The sequence below is a fragment of the Pelmatolapia mariae genome, linkage group LG8 (assembly GCF_036321145.2).
Source record: "Pelmatolapia mariae isolate MD_Pm_ZW linkage group LG8, Pm_UMD_F_2, whole genome shotgun sequence".
NCBI classification, from domain to species: domain Eukaryota; kingdom Metazoa; phylum Chordata; class Actinopteri; order Cichliformes; family Cichlidae; genus Pelmatolapia; species Pelmatolapia mariae.
This window is the reverse complement of record NC_086234.1, coordinates 16,178,704-16,198,522: the sequence shown is the minus strand read 5'-3', so window position 1 is coordinate 16,198,522 and position 19,819 is coordinate 16,178,704. Positions and strand designations below refer to the sequence as shown.

The 19,819-nt window shown below is 42.4% G+C and overlaps 1 protein-coding gene across 1 annotated transcript in view; it reads left to right on the top strand.

Moving 5' to 3' along the window:
• Positions 1-220: 220 nt before the first annotated feature.
• The window catches only part of LOC134633516 (alpha-tectorin-like), a 46,035-nt gene continuing 26,436 nt past the window's right edge, over positions 221-19,819 (top strand). The window contains exons 1-9 of the mRNA XM_065471578.1: positions 221-263; positions 3,584-3,822; positions 4,267-4,339; positions 5,201-5,224; positions 5,415-5,530; positions 7,856-8,134; positions 8,427-8,522; positions 8,623-8,788; positions 19,364-19,764. Of these exons, the coding sequence (XP_065327650.1) occupies positions 221-263; positions 3,584-3,822; positions 4,267-4,339; positions 5,201-5,224; positions 5,415-5,530; positions 7,856-8,134; positions 8,427-8,522; positions 8,623-8,788; positions 19,364-19,764 (1,437 nt within the window). The remainder of the gene's footprint in view (positions 264-3,583; positions 3,823-4,266; positions 4,340-5,200; positions 5,225-5,414; positions 5,531-7,855; positions 8,135-8,426; positions 8,523-8,622; positions 8,789-19,363; positions 19,765-19,819) is intronic.

Sequence of the window (19,819 nt, the reverse complement as noted above, 5' to 3'; positions counted from 1 at the left end):
ACTCAGGGGCAGCCAGGCTACCAGGCCAGTAACCTACGTCCGCCAGCACAGACCCTCCCCCAGCCCTGCTGCACGGAGCCATGAGGAAAACACCCTCTAAGAGCAACCAGGGCCACTAACCAGGTTATGACCACAACCCCCGGATTAAGCCCTCCAGGGATAACGTCCCTAGGGATTCTCCAGACGCCCTAAGCCCGTCCCAACCTCCACATCAACCACAATGGCGAAGGCGGGACCAAACCACGACCCCCCACCCCCGCTAGGTGATAGAGCCGATTAAAGGAGCCCAGAGGGATTGATCTAATGATCTAATGTGGTGGCAAAGGCTGTATCGAGACTAATGTGATCTATTAGATGGTTTCTATATTGGCTAGAATTAAGATTATTTTTATTTTTCCAGTTCATGAGGACCGTTTTCTTGGCAATGCATAGGGCAGTAAAAACCACGTGGACTGTATTAGTTTCTGTAGTGACATCATCCAATTTGCCCAACAACCACCCTAAAGGGGAGGTTGGAATTTTACATTTCAGACACTTTGATAAGTCTTCACATATCCTGCTCCAAAACTTCTGCACTGGTGGACAGAACCAAAGAGCATGGATGTAATTGTCTGGTGTATTGCCTTGACAGTGTGAGCAGTTGTTGGAAGATGTAAAGCCCATCTGGAACATCCGATGACCTGTATAGTGCACTCTATGTAGTATTTTGTATTGTATTAATTGCAGACTGGGATTTCTAATCAATTTAAAGGTTTTTAAGCATATCTGAGACCAGAAGTTTTGGTGTAAGCTGACTGATAAATCTGCTTCCCACTTTGCAATAGGAAGGGATATTGATTCATCTGTTTTAGAAAGTGTTCTGTATATTTTAGACAATAATTTGGGGGATTTAAGAGTAAAAAAATGTACCGCACTTGGTGGTGTTTGTAATTCAACTTGACTGAGGTTAAATTTCTTTTTTACTATGGATTTAATTTGTTGATATTCTAAAAATCTTTTCTTGTTGATCCCATATTGTATAACTAGTCTGTCAAATGGAATAAAGTCTGTTCCCTCTAATATATGTTCTAAGTATTTAATTCCTTTACAACTCCAATCTGGAAAATTAATCATATTATTGTTTTGTAATATGTCACGGTTATTCCAGATAGGTGTACGTTTGCATGGGTTTAATGAAGACTCCGTTATTTTCAGAAACTCCCACCATGCTGTCAGAGAAGAGCGGATGTTGATGCTTTTAAAGCATTCATGTCTTTTGATGTTTGAGCTGATAAATGGTAGGTCTCTAGATTATTGCATAGTGCCTGTTAAACATCTAACCAGGGCTCATCTAAGAAGGTATGTTTTAACCATCCTGAGATGAACTGAAGCCTGTTGGCTAAGAAGTATTGTTGAAAATTAGGCAGATCTAATCCTCCTTTATCCTTGGTTCTTTGTAGCGTTTTTAAGCTGATACGCGGGGGTTTATCTTTCCAAAGGAATTTAGAAATATATGAATCCAGAGATCTGAACCAATCTTGTGATGGTTTGTTAGGGATCATTGAAAATAAGTAATTTTTTTTTGGCAAGATCATCATTTTTATAGTGGTGACCCTTCCCATGAGTTATATGGGTAGAGATTTCCATCTAGTCAGATCACCTTCTACTTTCTTTAGAAGTGGGACGTGATTTAATTTAGTTAAGTCTGAAAGCTTAGGAGAGACATTAATACCTAAATATTTAATATTTCCAGATTGTAGTGGGGCAGAAGAGGAATTATGGAAGGAGCAGTTAATTGAACTGTAGATTTTGACCAGTTAATTGAATAATCAGAAACTCTTGAAAACCAGTTTATTAATTACCTCAGAAAGGTTGGTTTGTGAGTTTTGGAGAAAAAGCAACACATCATCCGCATAGAGACTGATTTTATGTTCTACGTTCTTACACTTAATGCCCTTAATTGTTGTAGCCTGTCTAAATGCTGCTGCTAGTGGTTCGATAAAAATTGCAAAAAGTGAAGGGGAGAGTGGGCATCCCTGTCTGGTGCCCCTCAGGAGACAGAAGCTGGAGGATGTCCGGTCATTTGTTCTGATACAAGCTGTTGGGGAGTTATATAATATTCTTAGCCAGTTTATGAAAGAGTTTCCAAAACCAAATTTGTGTAAAGTTGCAAAGAAAAATTCCCAGTTAACTCTGTCAAACGCTTTTTCTGCATCTAGAGATAATATTGTGGTTTCAATGTTTTTACTGCATGAGTAGTCTATTAAATTAAGTAATCTATATGTGTTCGTTGATGAGTGCTTGCCTTTTATGAAACCCGTTTGGTCAGGATGAATTAAAAGGGGGGTTATCTTCTCTAATCTTTTTGAGAGAGCTTTGCAGATTATTTTGAGGTCTACATTTATAAGGGATATTGGATGATAGCTTGAGGGAAATAAAGGGTCTTTGTCTGGTTTTAGCAGGAGACTAATGTTGGCAGAATTCATATTTGGTGGTAGTCTGCCATTTTCCTTGATTTCCTGCAACATTCCGTGGAATACTGATGCCAAAATTGTCCAGAATTCTTTGTAGAATTCTGCAGGGTAGCCGTCTGGACCTGGAGCCTTATTATTGGGCATACTTATCAGCGCTTCCTGGAGTTCACCTGGTGTCAGTGGCAAATCCAGTGCCATTGCTTGACTGTCTAGTAATTTTGGAAGAGTTACGTTGTCAAGAAACTGATCAATTTCATTTTTAGACAGGTTTATTTGTGGTGAATATAAAATTTCATAGAAATCCCTAAAAATGTTGTTTATTCTTCCAGGGTCATATATTGTGTTCCCAGATAAATCTTTAACAGCACATATAGTTGTTTTTTCTTTATTTATTTTTAACTGGTTAGCTAGAAATCGACCGGATTTTTTACTGTGTTCAAAATTCTGCAAGCGAAGTCTTTGTACTAGGAATTGTGTTTTTTTTTATTAATAATTTCATTTAATTCTAGTTTTGTTTTGCGTATTTTGTTCATTATTTCTTGATCTTGGTCGGACGCGAAGGCTTTGATGGTTTTTTCTAGTTCCTGAATATTTTTGTTTTCTTCTTTCTTTTTTTGTGATGAGAAAGAAATTATTTTACTTCTCATCACAGCTTTCCCTGCTTACCATAGAACAGAAGCTGATGTGCAGCCATCATCCTCATGTAGCTTGAGAGGCACAGGATTGGGGCGGGCTCTCCATGCCCAGCCCGCCTGCAGCTGTCGTGTCAAGCTCCATCCCATAGAGTGAGCGACAAAATGGCCACCAGCAGAGCATGAGTAACCCACACAGCCCTGTAGGGCACGCTGCCCTGCCCAGGGAAGGCCCGAAGGGGCACCTAGGGACCGGGGAGGGGGGGGAGCTAACGAGGGAGGGGCCAAAGGCAACTACTCCCGCCATGCACAGCAGCATCCAACTGCGGGCAGGGGGATCATAAATGCTGGGAGGCAGGGCTCATTTACTCACTGCCAACCAGGCAGCAGCGGCACCTTAGGCGCTGAGGCCACGTGATAGCAACAACCTTGAGGTCCACTCTACTAGATGGGACCTCAGGAAGGGCTAATTCCCACACCCGGCATGCTCCAATCAAGAGCTGAAGGGACCCATCTCGCCCGGGGACCAGCAGGGGGCAGCCCAGGGACAGGTGGGCAACACCGGAGGAGAGAATGGAAGCTTCTTCGACATCCGCCACCTGATTGTCAACCCCCACCAGCCCAGGCCTCACAGGGGCAGAGCCATGGGCATCAGTAAATCAGAACAGGTGTGGGATGGGACCCCGCCCATGGCCTGCCTAACTGGTGTCATAGCAGTGGCAGCCATGTTCCCCATAGTAGCCTGCTCTCTAATTTTTGGAAACAGGAGAAGGGGGAGGGGCGGGCCATTTAATGCTTTCAGAAATCAAGCACGATCTGGCTAGTTCGTGCTGGCAACAAAACAGTGCATGAAAGCGTCAGCTACTTTAGCCAGCACAGCATGCTCTAGGCTTCTTTCATTTAGTTATTTATTTTTCCTTTTTCGCCCAGGCACAGCCACACTGCTCGTGCCTATCGTAAAAAGGCAAAAATGCCATACACAGACATGTTTGGGACGTGTGGGCTGCCATACTTCTGCTACCAAGCAAGGGGGCGGGGCCACACGCTAACCAGGAAGTGCTAACAGGTAGCTGGCACTAGCCGCAACCTGAATTCCCCCTTCACTGTTTTTAAGCTCCCGCGTCACAGTGCTAACAGGTAAAAGCATATGCTTGGAACTCTGACACATCTCCCCAATGTAGCCGAGCTACGAGCTGAGTCCTGCTGGTCGCGTTAACCCGCGAGCTGCGGGCGACACGCAAGACAGGCTAACCGGTTGGAATGCTACGAGCCGGCTAACGATTAGCCGGCACGAACCGTAGCGTGTTTATTATGTTTATTCCCCACCGTGTTAAGCCAACAGCGAACGCTTGGAACGCTGAAGCCGTATCCCCGCTGTGTGAACACACATAGCAGCCGAGCTGCACAGTGCCCAGGCGATAGCGTGTGCCTAACCTTGAAGCCGTGTCCCTGCTGTGTTTCCTCACTGTAGCCGAGCTACTCGCTAGCCGGCAGCCGCACGGCGTGATCCGACCGGCGCATAAGCCTATTTTTCGAGGCGATAAGCCGGGGAAGGGAAACCAACAAAGGAGAAGCAACAAGCTAAGGGATACCAGGGCATACCAGGGGGATACCGGGGAACACCAGGGCATATTGGGGGAATACCAGGGGAGGGGCAGCACGCTCCTGACAGACGTACATGCATACTGCACTCTCAAGGCACTCGCGCACACACACAACAGAAGTGGAGATCAAACGATCACCGGTGTCACGTCCGCACAACTGTTTTATACGTAAGCTGTGGGGCGTAGCCGGGCGTTCCGGAGTGTCTTAAAGAAATATCCACACGCCACGACCAAGGGGGGTCGTTCCCCGTAAGTATGGAATATGTAACGGTGAGAGATAGTTTCGATATGCTAGAGAACCGATTTGACAGAATGGTGGGTCAAATCATGTTTTTTGCGCTGCTTTTGGGAATGACAGGTTAGTAATTGTACTTATGTTCCTTTAATCCATTTTATGGTGTGTTTATTTTTGCCCAAGTGATGACTCAATTTTTTTGGATCAGAAATAAAATCTTACAATCTTAGAAAACTTGTCATAATTTTATTTATCCGTGTTTTGTTTCATGTACAGGTGTAGTGACTGCTCAGGCTGTCAGTAAGTATCTTTTCAAAACTCTAAAGATTTGACTTTTATTGCTTTATCCTTGGTTTATATCAGCCTCACATTTCACAGAGGAGTAAAGACTGAAAGCCTGTGAGAAATATGTTTTATATTTATGTTTGCAGAATATTAACCATATAGGCCTTTTCTATCTTTTTTCATGATCTGCCTAATTGCTTCTTAGGACCTCTTTACCCAACATCTGGAACTGTAAGCTCTGCGATCGATGATGGAAGTTCTCCACAGATTACCCTGCTAAGACCTTTTTTCTATTTTGGGAGGACATATAACAGCATTTATGTACGTAAAATTAACATTAACAATTCATTTGGACATTTGTACCATAAAAATATTTTGCTGTCTAATTAAACTTACTGCCACTAATTACAATATAAAATGTTGTTACAAGATAAATATATATTCTTAGTGCTTATTTTCAGTTTTTTTTTGTTTTATAGAGGCCAGAGTAGGAGAACGCCAGTTTGAGTACAATGTCACAGAGTACTTACAGGAAACTGCATGCCTTTGCAGAGAACAGGAAGCGTGGCAGACAGAAAGTGAAACTAAGCAGAGTTTTTTTGATCGGAACTGTGTGTGTGACTTATAGCAGAACTACAGGGTGGGCCATTTATATGGATACACCATAATAAAATGGGAATGGTTGGTGATATTAAAGTCCTGATTGTGGCACATTAGTATATGTGAGGGGGCAAACTCCTCAAGATGGGTGGTGACCATGGTGACCAATTAGAAGTCAGCCATCTTGGATACAACTTTTGTTTTTTCAATAGGAAGAGGGCCATGTGACACATCAAACTTATTGGTAATGTCACAAGAAAAACAATGGTGTCCTTGGTTTCAACATAACTTTATTCTTTCATGAGTTATTTACAAGTTTCTGACCACTTATAACACGTGTTCATTGTGCTGCCCATTGTGTTGGATTGTCAATGCAACGCTCTTCTCCCACTCTTCACACACTGATAGCAACACCGCAGGAGAAATGCCAGCACAGGCATCCAGTATCCGTAGTTTCAGGTGCTGCACATCTCGTATCTTCACACCATAGACAATTGCCTTCAGATGACCCCAAAGATAAAAGTCTAAGGGGGCAGATCGGGAGACCTTGGGGGCCATTCAACTGACCCACGACGACCAATCCACTTTCCAGGAAACTGTTCATCTAGGAATGCTCGGACCTGGTAACCATAATGTGGTGGTGCACCATCTTGCTGGAAAAACTCAGGGAACGTGCCAGCTTCAGTGCATAAAGAGGGAAACACATCATCATGTAGCAATTTCAAATATCCAGTGGCCTTGAGGTTTCCATTGATGAAGAATGGACCCACTATCGTTGTACCCCATATACCACACCAAACCATCACTTTTGTTGTTCCAACAGTCTTGGAGGGATCCGTCCAATGTGGGTTAGTGTCAGACCAATAGCGGTGGTTTTGTTTGTTAACTTCACCATTCACATAAAAGTTTGCCTCATCACTGAACAAAATCTTCTGCGTGAACTGCGGGTCCTGTTCCAATTTTTGTTTTGCCCATTCTGCAAATTCTGTGCGCCGATCTGGGTCATCCTCGTTGAGATGCTGCAGTAGCTGGAGTTTGTAAGGGTGAGTAGCTAATATCCGCCGAAGGGATGTCCAACTAATGCCACTCTCCAGTGACATACGGCGAGTGCTACGCTGTGGGCTCTTGCTGAATGAAGCTAGGACAGCCACTGATGTTTCTTCATTAGTGACAATTTTCTTGCGTCCACATTTTGGCAAATCCAACACTGAACCAGTTTCATGAAACTTAGCAAGCAGTTTGCTGACTGTAGCATGGGAGATGGGTGGTCTCGTAGGGTGTCTTGGATTGAAATCTGCTGCAATGACTCGGTTACTTCGTTCACCAGATATCAGCACGATTTCGATCCGCTCCTCACATGTTAACCTCTTCGACATGTCAATGGCTGTGAACAAAGAGAAACTTGTAAATAACTCATGAAAGAATAAAGTTACGTTGAAACCAAGCACACCATTGTTTTTCTTGTGACATTACCAATAAGTTTGATGTGTCACATGGCTCTCTTCCTATTGAAAAAACAAAAGTTGTATCCAAGATGGCCGACTTCTAAATGGTCATCACGGTCACCACCCATCTTGAGGAGTTTGCCCCCTCATATATACTAATGTGCCACAAACAGGACTTTAATATCACCAACCATTCCCATGTTATTACGGTTTATCCTTATAAATGGCCCACCCTGTATATATACCCATTTTGGCTTGCAATGCTTTAGACCTGGAGGTGCATGTTCGTGTCTACAGGTCTCCGTTTCCGGAAATGTACAATAAAGATGATTTTTTGAGCTTGACCACTCTGAGTCGGATGTCTTTCTCTCTCGCTAAAAGAATAAAAAGAACCGGAATTTGATAACGTGGTTTGCAAAACAAAATCCAAATCTGTTCATCTAGATGTTGTGAGAGGAAATTTTTCTTTTCTATTTTTTTCAGGTCAATCATAATGGACACCTAACATTTACTGGTCCACTAAGTGAATATACAAGTCAGAGGTTCCGCTGATACCTGATTTATACTGATTTTTGCTTACAAGAATGTTTTTATTTGCTAGGTAAACCACAATGGGCATCTGACCTTTGATGCACCATGGTCTAGCTACACCCCCCAACTGTTTCCAATGTATGGATCCAGAGACATCATCGCTCCATTCTGGACAGATTTAGACAACAGAGGAAATGGTCAGATCTACTACAACCAATACACCAGTGGCAGTGTTCTCCAGCAAGCTACACAAGACATCAATCAATACTTTCCAGGACTGAACTTTAATGCCAACTGGGTCTTTGTTGCAACTTGGTTTGAGGTGGCCTATTATCCCACAAGTGGAACAGTAAGTCAGCTTCCAAAATTTGGAATCAAATTATGTGCTTATGTGTGATGTATACGTGAAAGTCTGTTGCCTACTTTACTAATTCAGGAACAGTAGATTAGTATAATCTAGTGTCACCTTCCAGACATAAAGACATAAATTCCTGTGATATATTTCATACAAAGATTATTTTTAAATATTGAGCTTTAAAAAAAAAGTGATACATGAAAAGTGTATCATAACAAAATTAGGTGTAAATCCAGCAGAACACTGATCAAACAGAACATATAATAACTGAATTCATATTTTCCAGCGCACTACTGTCCAAGCTGTGCTGATCTCTGGAGGCCAATATTCATTTGTGCTGATGAACTACGGTATAATAGCCTCAACAACACTGAGCATTCAGGTCACACCTACTATAGTCAATACTCTGCATATTTACTAATGAAAAAAACATTCATTATTTCTAAATGCAATAATCATATTTTTGTGACTCACATTTGCAGGCTGGTTATGATACAATCGACTCCACTCACTATTATGTCCTCCCTGGATCATTCACCAGTGCTGCATCAGGGAGTAACTCAAATTTTCGCCTTGGCAGCAACGTCAATGAACCAGGTCGCTGGGCCTTCTGGACAGACCATGGATCAACAGGCTGCACTTTTAATGGTAAGACTGCAGGATACAGAAGGCAACTGCTTCTGATACCTTTATGTTATATATCATTATAGTGATGTGCATCTGTGAAAGGCAAGGCAAGAATTCTAACCACAGTGCATTAAGAGTACAGTAAAGCAATGAGGTTGAGGTTATTAACGTTAAAGTCTCTGACTGTTGTTGGAATCAAGAACTAATGAAGGAATTTCAAATGATTAGTTGGAGGCTTAAAAACATTCTTCCTACCTGCTTAAAGGATGTTTAGCCATGAATTCAGAGGTTTTGAATGATTTTGAATGGCAACATATGGCATGCAAAGAATAAAAAATGCTAGAGAGAGAAGCTGTTCCCAACAAAGTGACTTATCCTAAGGCAGGATTCACTTCTTCATTTTGGTCCTTAACTGCATAAGGTATGCTGTCCTCACTAAAGTTTGTTGCAGGCAACGGAATTTCAGCTATACAGCTAGCTTAACATTCTTTATTCCCAGCACTTCATCCTCCAAGAAACAGGCCGCTTGTTGTGTTTGGCAGGATTTAATGATGAAAATAAATTCTCTCTCTCTCTCTTTTGTAAAACTGTACAAAGAAAAGGAATACAAAATACACAATGAAGACACGTTCCATTACACTGGGAGAATAACATTGCTCTAATGAAAGATACATGACCACAAATGAAGCATCTGCTGAAAAAATACAAGCATCTTCCTGCTTCCATATGATTTAACTCAAAATAGTGTCAAAACTTACTAATACACATTAAATATATAGGAACTTACAGATGAAGCCGATATTGTGGACTTTAACACCAGGATTGCAGAGATTGCCATCAGATTACAAATTTTTTCACTGCAGCAGCTAAAGAGCACACTACTTCCTGTAGACCACTTCCTCTACAAAAAAGACATTCTACTTAGTTACCACTAGGTGGTGGTAACACTTCTTAAACAACTATAGTATGTCCGTTCCATGACACTCCCTGCCTGGCATATTAAAGATATGCCACTTTATGCCAGTCTCAATCCCCTAGCTTGCTGATGAGTCATTGTCCTGTGGTGAAAACAACAAGATTACTTGAGAAACTGGTCTAGAGAAGACCTTCGCTGTTTGGTTCATCACCTTAACGTCGACTTTCCTGACAAGTCCATCTCTGCTGGGAACAACATTGACAATAATTCCCATAGGCCACTGATTCCTCTTGGTTTGATCGTCCTTGAGCAGAACAATATCTCCTTCTTTGAGATTAGGTTTCTGAGATTGCCATTTGTGCCGACTCTGTAATGTGCTCAAATATTCACGGCGCCACCTAGCCCAGAAGGTATCTGCCAAGGCCTGAACTCTTTTTCACTGATTCTTGAGCAGATCCCCTTTTGAAAACTCACTTACAGTAGGAGAGGGAACACCCCCCTTCTGGGTCAGCAATATGGAAGGTGTTAGAATGAAAACCGCCTCAGGATCAGTAGAAACTGGTATTAACCGCCTTGCATTGACAATGGCACTCACCTCAGCCATGAAAGTGGTTAAGACCTCATGAGTGAGTTTTACATGTCCAACCTGAAGAAGCATAGAATCTAAAATCCGTCTTGCCACTCCAATCATGCACTCCCAAGCGCCGCCCATATGAGAGGAGTGAGGTGGGTTGAAAACCCAAGTGCATTTTTGTTGAAGAAGATAATCCTCTACGCCCTTATTGCCAGGATCCATCTTCAGCTCTTTGAACGCTCCAGTGAAATTGGTCCCACAATCCGAGCGAAGCTGTTTGGCATGACCCCTGATGTAGAAAAATCTTCAGAGCGCATTTATAAAGCTTGAGGACGTCATTGTTTCAATAACCTCAATATGTATGGCTCGAGTGGACATACATGTGAAAAGGACAGCCCACTTTTTGTCTTGTGCTTGACCGCCTCTGGTACGGCTTATCACCACTTCCCATGGTCCAAAAACATCAAAGCCAACGTAGGAAAATGGAGGGTCAACCTGAAGGCGCTCTGTGGGTAGGTCTGACATTTGTTCCTGCTCGGTTCTTCCTTTCAACACCACTTTCAAGGTGTCCTCGGCCAATGTGTCCACCTATTCTTAACATACCTTCGTTGTCAAGATTGGGTCGGAGTTTGTACAGAGTGCTGGTTTTCAGAAGGTCATGTTTCATTTTGATGCATTTCAGTTCTTCTGAATACATTTCTTCTTGCACGCATTTTATGATGATCTGTTCTGCTCTGACAATGTCAACGACTGACAGGCCACTTTTGCACATATGCCATCCAACACACCTTTGATTCTTTAAGGAGTGAGCAATATGACACAGACGTGCCACAGTCTTACTGAGTGTGGTCCAGCTAGAAAAACGCTGGAAGCGTTTTGAACCAAGCTTGTCTCTACTAACTTGTGTGGCGAGCGAGGTTACCTCAGGACGTACATCAGCATCAGCATCAGGGTTCACAAGGTCAAATGTTGATCCATTATCGCCACTGGCAGCTACCTTTGGTTGTTTCATTAGGAATGCTGGTCCTGTTAGCCACGTGGTGTCGGCAAGCTCGGCGGCTGGAACAGAACATGACCCATGATCAGCTGGATTTAGTTCTGAAGGAATGTAGTTCCACTGCTCTGGTCGTGTTGACTGCCGGATGCGCTGCACTCTATTGTTTACATACACATAGAACCTCCTAGTCTCGTTGTGTATGTATCCCAATACAACTCTGCTGTCAGTGTAGAATTTCACTGTCTTGAGATCCAGATCAAGCTCCCTGATTACAAGATCGGCTATCTCAACGGCCATGACAGCAGCACAGAACTCCAGTCTTGGGATTGTAAGGCCTGGGTTGGGAGCGAGCTTGGATTTCCCATAAACAAAGCCCACCTCTTGAAGACCTTGTTCATTTGTTGTCTTAAGATAAGCAACTGCAGATATTGCTATACCCCAAAGGATCGAACAGACTGTTTACTGTTGACAGGACACCACGGCATGTAAATGGCTTTTGATTCTCAGGAATATTGAATCCGAAAGTGTCAGTCATTATGTTCCAGCTGACTCCAAGACTGCGTTGGACTGGTAAGTCATCCACGAAGAGGTTAAGGTCTTTTACATTGTCTGCTCTTTGATCTGCAGGAAATGCGTTCATTACTTCTGCTCGATTTGAAGCTATTTTGTGCAGAGTGATGTTAGATGCTGCCAACATCTGCTGTGTTCATTGCAGAACATCAATGGCCTCTGCTGCTGTAGCAATAGACCGGAGGCCGTCATCTACATAAAAGTCTCTTTCTACGCAGCGCCTCGCATCACTGCCATATTCAACTTCTTGGTGCTCTGCTGCTTTCCTCAGACCAAAGATTGCCACTGCAGGTGATGGGCTTTTTCCGAAAACATGAACACGCATGCGATAATCCACCACATCCTTACTCAGATCGTTATCCTGGTACCACAGGAATCTAAGGAAATCCCTGCAGTCCTCACGAACAATGAAACAGTAAAACATCTGCTGAATATCTGCAGTTATGGCCACAGGCTCTTTTCTGAATCTGAGGAGGACACCGACGAGACTGTTGTTAAGATCTGGTCCAGACAGCAGCACCTCATTTAGCGAGATTCCATCATGCTGAGCACTGGAATCAAATACCACACGAATCTTGGTTGATCTTTTGGGATGGTAAACGCCAAACGTGGGCAAATACCAGCATTCTGCCCCCTCCTGGAGTGGTGGAGCAAGTTCAGCATGTCCCTTGTCTAAAATATTTTGCATGAAGTCTGTGAAATGCATTTTCATTTCAGGCTTCTTATCTAAAGTCTTCTGCAGTGACATCAGACGGTGATGAGCATAGCATCTGTTATTTGGTAGACGTTTACGTGGGTGCCGAAAGGGAAGAGGGGCAACCCAGCTTTTTGTCTCATCCTGGAAGACTTCATCTTCTATGATCTGTAGGAAGACTGTATCCTCAATGGAGTGTGCTAGCTGGTTGTCATTTTCTGTGGCATTGAAAACTGTTTCTCCAAGTTTAGTCACTGTCGATCCATTTTGGATGTCTCTATTGAATGGGGTTCTCTTTCCCTCATCTTTGCCATTAGGATTTTCTTTCACCTTTATCTTATTCTCACACGTGGCAAAGTGACTTGGTCTGCCATTTTCCAGGATGCAGGTTTTCATAGCACTTACTGTAGCAGGGCTCACAAAATCGCTAGCCCGACGTCCCGGGGCTAGCGATTTTTCCAGTCGGGCTACCAAAATCCATTTCAGCCCTGCCCGTCGGGCTATCATAGGAAGGAAAGATATGTCAATGCTTTTGCATTCTTTCGCAAATGTAGCTGAGCAATTATGTCATCGGCATCGATGAGCCACTGTCAATATGTGACACAGTGAAATCGCGTTTGAACTTGCACTTGTTTTTTGCTTTCACTTTCACTTTGCGATCGCGCGAACTGTGTATAGAGAGCAGCAGCACTGATTGGTAAGTCACAGATTAATTGCGCACCAATTCCTCTGGCATCGTCTTATCAATCATTAGCTTACTATCAAACATGACAAGTGAAATCTCCTGCAGCAAGCTTAAACATGTGATAGAGGTTGATTGCGCAGAGAATTGCTGATCATTATGTAAGTACGTGTGTAAAAGCAGATGGATTTACGCAGGTATTTTAATTCTGCAGAACCAAATAAGACAGGTCAGGATGAAGAAGGGGCAGCTAAAGAAAAGCCTACCACAAAACGGAAAAGTTATGACAAATCAGACTATGAGGGAAAAGGAAAGCGCAGCTTTTTTGGTTTCATGGACAAAAGAATTTATGTGGCTGGAATATGACGAGCTAAATAACATAATGTTCTGCCGGGTGTGTTGTGAGTTTCCCTCGATTTCTGAGTCGACAAGCGCCTTTGTTACTGGGACCAGTCATTTTAAGAAAGACCCCATCAAAACCCATGAGAAATGCAAGAAATGCATTATTGCTCAGTCTGCAGTATCTTTCCCAGAACAAACACCAATTGCAAAAAACATACTAAAAATAAACCAAGCATAACAAGAAGTCCTGAAAAAGCTGTTTAGAACAGCGTGCTATGTTGCAAAGAGTGAACTACCATTGGCAAAATTTAGCAGTCTTTGCAAACTTCAAAAAGCAAATGTCCTAGATCTTGGTTCCACTTGCCTCTTACCCGTGATTTCAGTGGAAATTTCAAATTCAGGATCTGACACAGACTGATTCATGTTCTACACAGTTCTTGCAAGTTCATAGAAATTTCTGTTCAATTAGAACCAAATATTTGAGTTGATGATTGTAATTTGTTGTTGTAATTTGTGTTTTAAATATTTTTAGACTGATGTTTTGTTTCCTTTACAATATTATACATTAAAGTATAATATTGTAAAGGAAACAAAACATCAATCAAAAAATTGTCCTCTTTTGTTTATTCGGGCTACTTAAATTTATTTTGGGCTAGCAAAAACTGACGAGTGCCTGCCCGAAGGGCTACCAGGGATTTTGAAATTTTGCGAGCCCTGTGTAGGCGTGTTGTGAGCACCTTCTATGCACACTTCTCCAACAATGACCCACCCAAGGTCTAAGCGTTGGGCATATGGGGCATTTAGTGGACCATTATGCTGGTCTCGAACCTTATGTGCTCTGATAATGTCTCTTCCCAATAGAAGAAGAATGTCTACATCTGGGTCAAGCGCTGGAATCTTATTTGCCACTCTTTTAAGATGATGGTGGTGACATGCAGCTTCGGGTGTGGGTATCTCTGACCTGTTGTTTGGGATATCATTACACTCTGTAAGTGCAGGCAAGGGAATGGTAACTTTCTCATCCAATGATTCTATCATAAAACTGTGGGCTCTTCTCCCAGATGCTTCTGTGATGCCTGCACAGGTTTTCAGTGTGTATGGCATGGCTGCTCCCTTGAGACCAAACATCTCAAAAAACTCAGATCTTGCCAGTGAAACATTACTTTGGTCATCTAAAATGACATACATCTTCTGCCATTGCTCTTGGTGGCCATTTGGGTACACATTCACCAGACAGATCTTTGAGCAGGATTTGGCTTGAAACCCATCCCCACATACCTGGGTACATCTGGATGTGACACTCTGTGCCTCTGTGTCCGACCTCTCCCCGCCATTCTCTGTCGAGGAAGTAGGGACTCTGTCTGAGCGTGAAGCTGGTCTGGGGTGCAGAGTGGAAATGTGTTTATCACTGTCACATTCTCCGCATTTAACGGTAGCCTCACAAGATTTGGCTTGATGAGTTGTAGAGGCGCAGCAGCAAAAACATATGTTGTTTTCCTTTAAGAACCTTTTCCTCTCTTCCAGGAGCATTTTTCGAAAACCTCTGCATTTTTGAAGAGAATGAGGCTTGTGGTGCATGGGGCATTGCTTCTCTGGATTTCCTATTTTGGGCTCCAAAGCCATAGATATGTTCGTCTTGTGCACGGAGACAGATCTCACTTGATTTGACTTTTCTTTTCTGTAAGAATTTGTGAAAAGATCTGAATAGTTAAAACTGGGATCATTTTTCTCTTCAGCCTCTCTGCAGATGAATTTTTTGAAGTAGCAGAAAGGAGGAAAGGCAACATGATGATCTCTTTTGTATTTGCACCCGTGTGACAGCCACTTGTCTTGGAGATATAAAGGGAGCTTTTCCACAATTGGCTGCACACCTCTTGATGTATCAAGATAGGCTAAACCTGGCAGGTAGCCCTCTCGTTTAGCAACGTCAAGTTCAGTAAGCAAGTCAGCCAGTTCTTGTAGTTTTTGACACTCTCTGTTGTGGATCTTGGGAAAACTCTCAAGTTTACAAAAGAGAGCTCTTTCTATCACCTCTGGAGCACCATATTTTTTATTTAGTCTTTCCCAGATCATTCTAAGTCCCACCTTAGGCTGTCTGATATTCACAGACCGTATTCTGATTGCATGCTCACCAGATTCTTTACCCAGCCATTTGATAAGCAGATCCATTTCTTCACTCGCTGATAGACTCAGACTTTTGATTGTGTTGATGAACGCTTCTCTCCAGGCTTCATAATGTTCGGGTAAGTCATCAAACTTCGTTAGGCGTGAAGAAACCAGCTGGGATTTAGCAAGGTACTTGGCAAGATCTGTAGATGAGTCATTATTGTGGGAGCTGTTTGGATGTGGTCGGTTGTCGGTCAGTACCCTGCGCTGGTAGCGCTCATCTTCTTGCTGTGGAAAGTTCATATGGAGTGGCTGAGCATTATTTTGAGAGAAGCTGGCTCCGTTGTCGACGAGCTGGGGCTGTGCATTCTGATTGTAGCTTGGAAACGGAGTGGATGTTGGCGGTAAAGTTGAATCATTCTCTACTTTGGGTTCTTGTGGGAATTGTTCTTGTGTGTGCTGTGTAACATAGTGATCAGTCCTTTTCAATGCACACTCTGGCAAGGGCAGAAAGTCAAATTCTTTGTTGTTGGATTCGTTCACATCTCCTGCAGCTGCCTCCAACACCTCAGCTTCAGCTTGGGCAACCTCAGCTTCTTTCTGTAGATTAATATAATCTATCTTGGCTTCTAGTCTGGCCTTTTCGACTCTCAGTTCACTTTCCTTTTCCGTGAATGCTAGTCTGGTTTTCGCTGCCTCTGCTTTGGCTTGCGCCCTGGCTGCTTCATAGCTTACTCTGGAGCTTGTTGATGAGCGTGAAGAGTGTGACCTCTTTGAGCTGTGGCGAGAATAAATAGACCCCGATTCAACTTCATCTCGTGAGCCTTCAGCTCTGTCTTCCTTTGAAGCTTGTGTTGAGGCACTTGTGGCCTCCATTGCAGTGTGATGCAGACTGACAATCCTTCACTCTTCTTAAATTCCACGTTGAATGGTCATCCTTTTACTATGCTGTCCTCACTAAGGTTTGTTGCAGGCAACGGAATTTCAGCTATACGGCTAGCTTAACATTCTTTATTCCCAGCACTTCATCCTCCAAGAAACAGGCCGCTTGTTGTGTTTGGCAGGATTTAATGATGAAAATAAATTCTCTCTCTCTTTTTTGTAAGACTGTACAAAGAAAAGGAATGCAAAATACACAATGAAGACATGTTCTATTACACTGGGAGAATAACATTGCTCTAATGAAAGATACATGACCACAAATGAAGCATCTGCTGAAAAAATACAAGCATCTACCTGCTTCCATATGATTTAACTCAAAATAGTGTCAAAACTTACTAATACACATTAAATATATAGGAACTTACGGATGAAGGTGATATTGTGGACTTTAACACCAGGATTGCAGAGATTGCCATCAGATTACAAATTTTTTCACTGCAGCAGCTAAAGAGCACACTACTTCCTGTAGACCACTTCCTCTACAAAACAGACATTCTGCTTACTTACCACTAGGTGGTAGTAACTCTTCTTAAACAACTATAGTATGTCCGTTCCATGACATAATTAACTATCTCCCTCGCTCAGGATATGTCCACTGATAACAGATCTGATTTAGTGGCGTCTGCACTGGTGTTTGAAAAGTTCCATATTTCAACACAAGCATTGTATGCAAAGCAGACAATGAAAAATGAAGTGGATGATGTTTCTCAGTACATTACAGCTGGAGCCTTGAATATGTAAATATGAATCCTACACCAGTTGTACTTTGGTGGCCAGGAATCATTGAGTTAGGTGAAAGTCAATATGTTGTTGAAGTAATAAAGAGTGCCTTGGCACTACACCAGTAAACTACATACCTGTTCTTTATCTAAGTAGGTTGATGTTGTGCAATGAGAGCTGACCTATATACAGAAGAGACACAATTGTGATGCACATCACACACCACTGCTCCTGGAACATTTTTTGAATAGTTATTTCACAGAATAATAATTTACACTTTTATTGCCCATCCCCATTTTACACATATTATTGTTATTCAACCCGTTCTCACTCCTAAATCGTAACATTTTACGCTAGGTGACAAATCGTCAACATATTACGTTTTCGGGCACCCAAGGCGTTCCTACGTCACGACATCGGAAAACTGCGGACACATGAGAACCGTTTGGACTCAATCTACACATCTTCGCTTTTTCCCTTAAAATCGCTTTAGAAAACACTATTTCACCTCATTAAAGTGCTGGTTAAGGTTAGGAATAAGGTTATGGTTAGGTTTAGCGATAAGGTTAGGTTTAGGCTTAGGTATACGGTTATGGTTAGGTTTAGGCATAAGGTTATGGTTAGGTTTAGGGATAAGGTTAGGTTTAGGCGTAGGGATACGGTTATGGTTAAGGTTAGGAATAAGGTTATGGTTAAGCATAAGGTTATGGTTAAGGTTAGGCATAAGGTTATGGTTAGGCTTAGTGATAAGGTTAAGTTTAGGGCTGCAGTACAGGGCTGGAAACCGCCGCGTACCATAACAACGTGGAAGGTCACCTTTCGCGTTCCTCAGGAACGCCGCAGGACGTGACAAAACGTCGGTATGTTACGCCTCGGGAGTGAGAACGGGCTCTGTTATTGCATGTGTTTAGTCTGCTTAATCACAATGCATTGTCATATATTTCATTGAGGATTTACAGCTGATCACAGTATGGAAACAGCTTTAGTGAAAGTTGCAGATGGCCTCTGACAGTGGACTCATCTCTGTACTTGTCCTGCTAGACCTCAGCGGAGCGATTAATAACAACAGTATTTTATTGCAGAGATTAGAGCACGCCATAGCAATTAAGCTCTTGTTTGAATCATGTCTATCTAATAGACTCCAGTTGGCTCATGTAAATGGGGAGTTGTCTTCACACTAAGGTTAATTATGGAGTTCCACAGGGTTCTGTGCTAGGACCAGTTCTGTGTACATTATACATGGTTCTCCTAGGCAGTATCTTTCAAAGGCATTGCGTATATTTTCCCTGCTATGCAGATGATCTCCAGCTCTGTCAATGAAGCCAAAAGACAAAACTGTGGGAACGTCTTAAAGACATAAAGACACGAGTAACCTTCAACTTCCTGCTTCTAAATTCAGATCAAACTAAGTTGATTGCACTCAGCCATGAAAATCTTACAAACATGATGTCTAACCAGATGCATATTCTGGATGGGATTACCTTGGCCTTAACACTAACAGAAATTTTGAAGTTGTTTTTGACCAGGTTATGTCCTTCACTGTTAATATTTAACACATATTCAGGATTGCTTTTTTTGCATTTATGCAGTATCTCTAAAATTAGAAACATTCTATTTCAGAGTGATGCTAAAAAATTGGTTCATGCATTTGTTACTTGAAGAATGGACTACTGTGATTTGTTATTATCAGGTTGTCCCCAAAACTCACTGAAATGCCTTAAGTTGATCCAAAATGCTGCTGTACTGACAGGGACTAAAGAGACAGAGCATAACTCTCAGAATTCTCAGAATCAAACTTAAAATCCTTCTCCTAGTGTATAATCAGGGCCCATCTTTTCTTAATGCTGGTAGTGGTTGTGAAACAGTTGGGATTTTATCTCTGTTATTTTGGGAACTTTACTCATATAAAGTGCCTTGAGGCAATTACTGTTGTTATCTGACACAATATGAAAAAAATGTAAGGTGTGAAAGTTTTTTCCTAAGGTTTTATGAATGTAAATGTCTGGAAATTTTACACAAGGCATAAGGGACATTTCCTTTTACTCTTTTTAAGGTGAATTAGTGCAGCTGGGTGCTTCATTCTGGAGTGACAGTACCTGTGCACAGAAGTGCACGTGTACCTCAACAGGCCTGCAGTGTCGCAATGAGCCATGCTCCTTTTCACAGATCTGCAAGCCAGCTTCCTTCCAGTTCTCCTGTCAGACAGTGCCAAGAGGAACCTGCACCGTAAGCGGTGATCCCCATTACTACACCTTTGATAACACAGTGTTTCACTTTCAAGGCACTTGCACGTATGTTCTCTCTGAGCAATGTAATAGTGGACGGCCCTACTACAGAGTAGAGGGCAAAAATGAGCACAGAGGAAGTACTCGAGTCTCTTTGACACGACTGGTGAAAGTGCATGTCTACAATGACACAATTGAGCTTGTCAAAGGACGACGTGGTCAGGCAAAGGTTGGTCATTTTGATTCTGGATAAATTCTTCACTTTATGACCAGATATAGTTTTC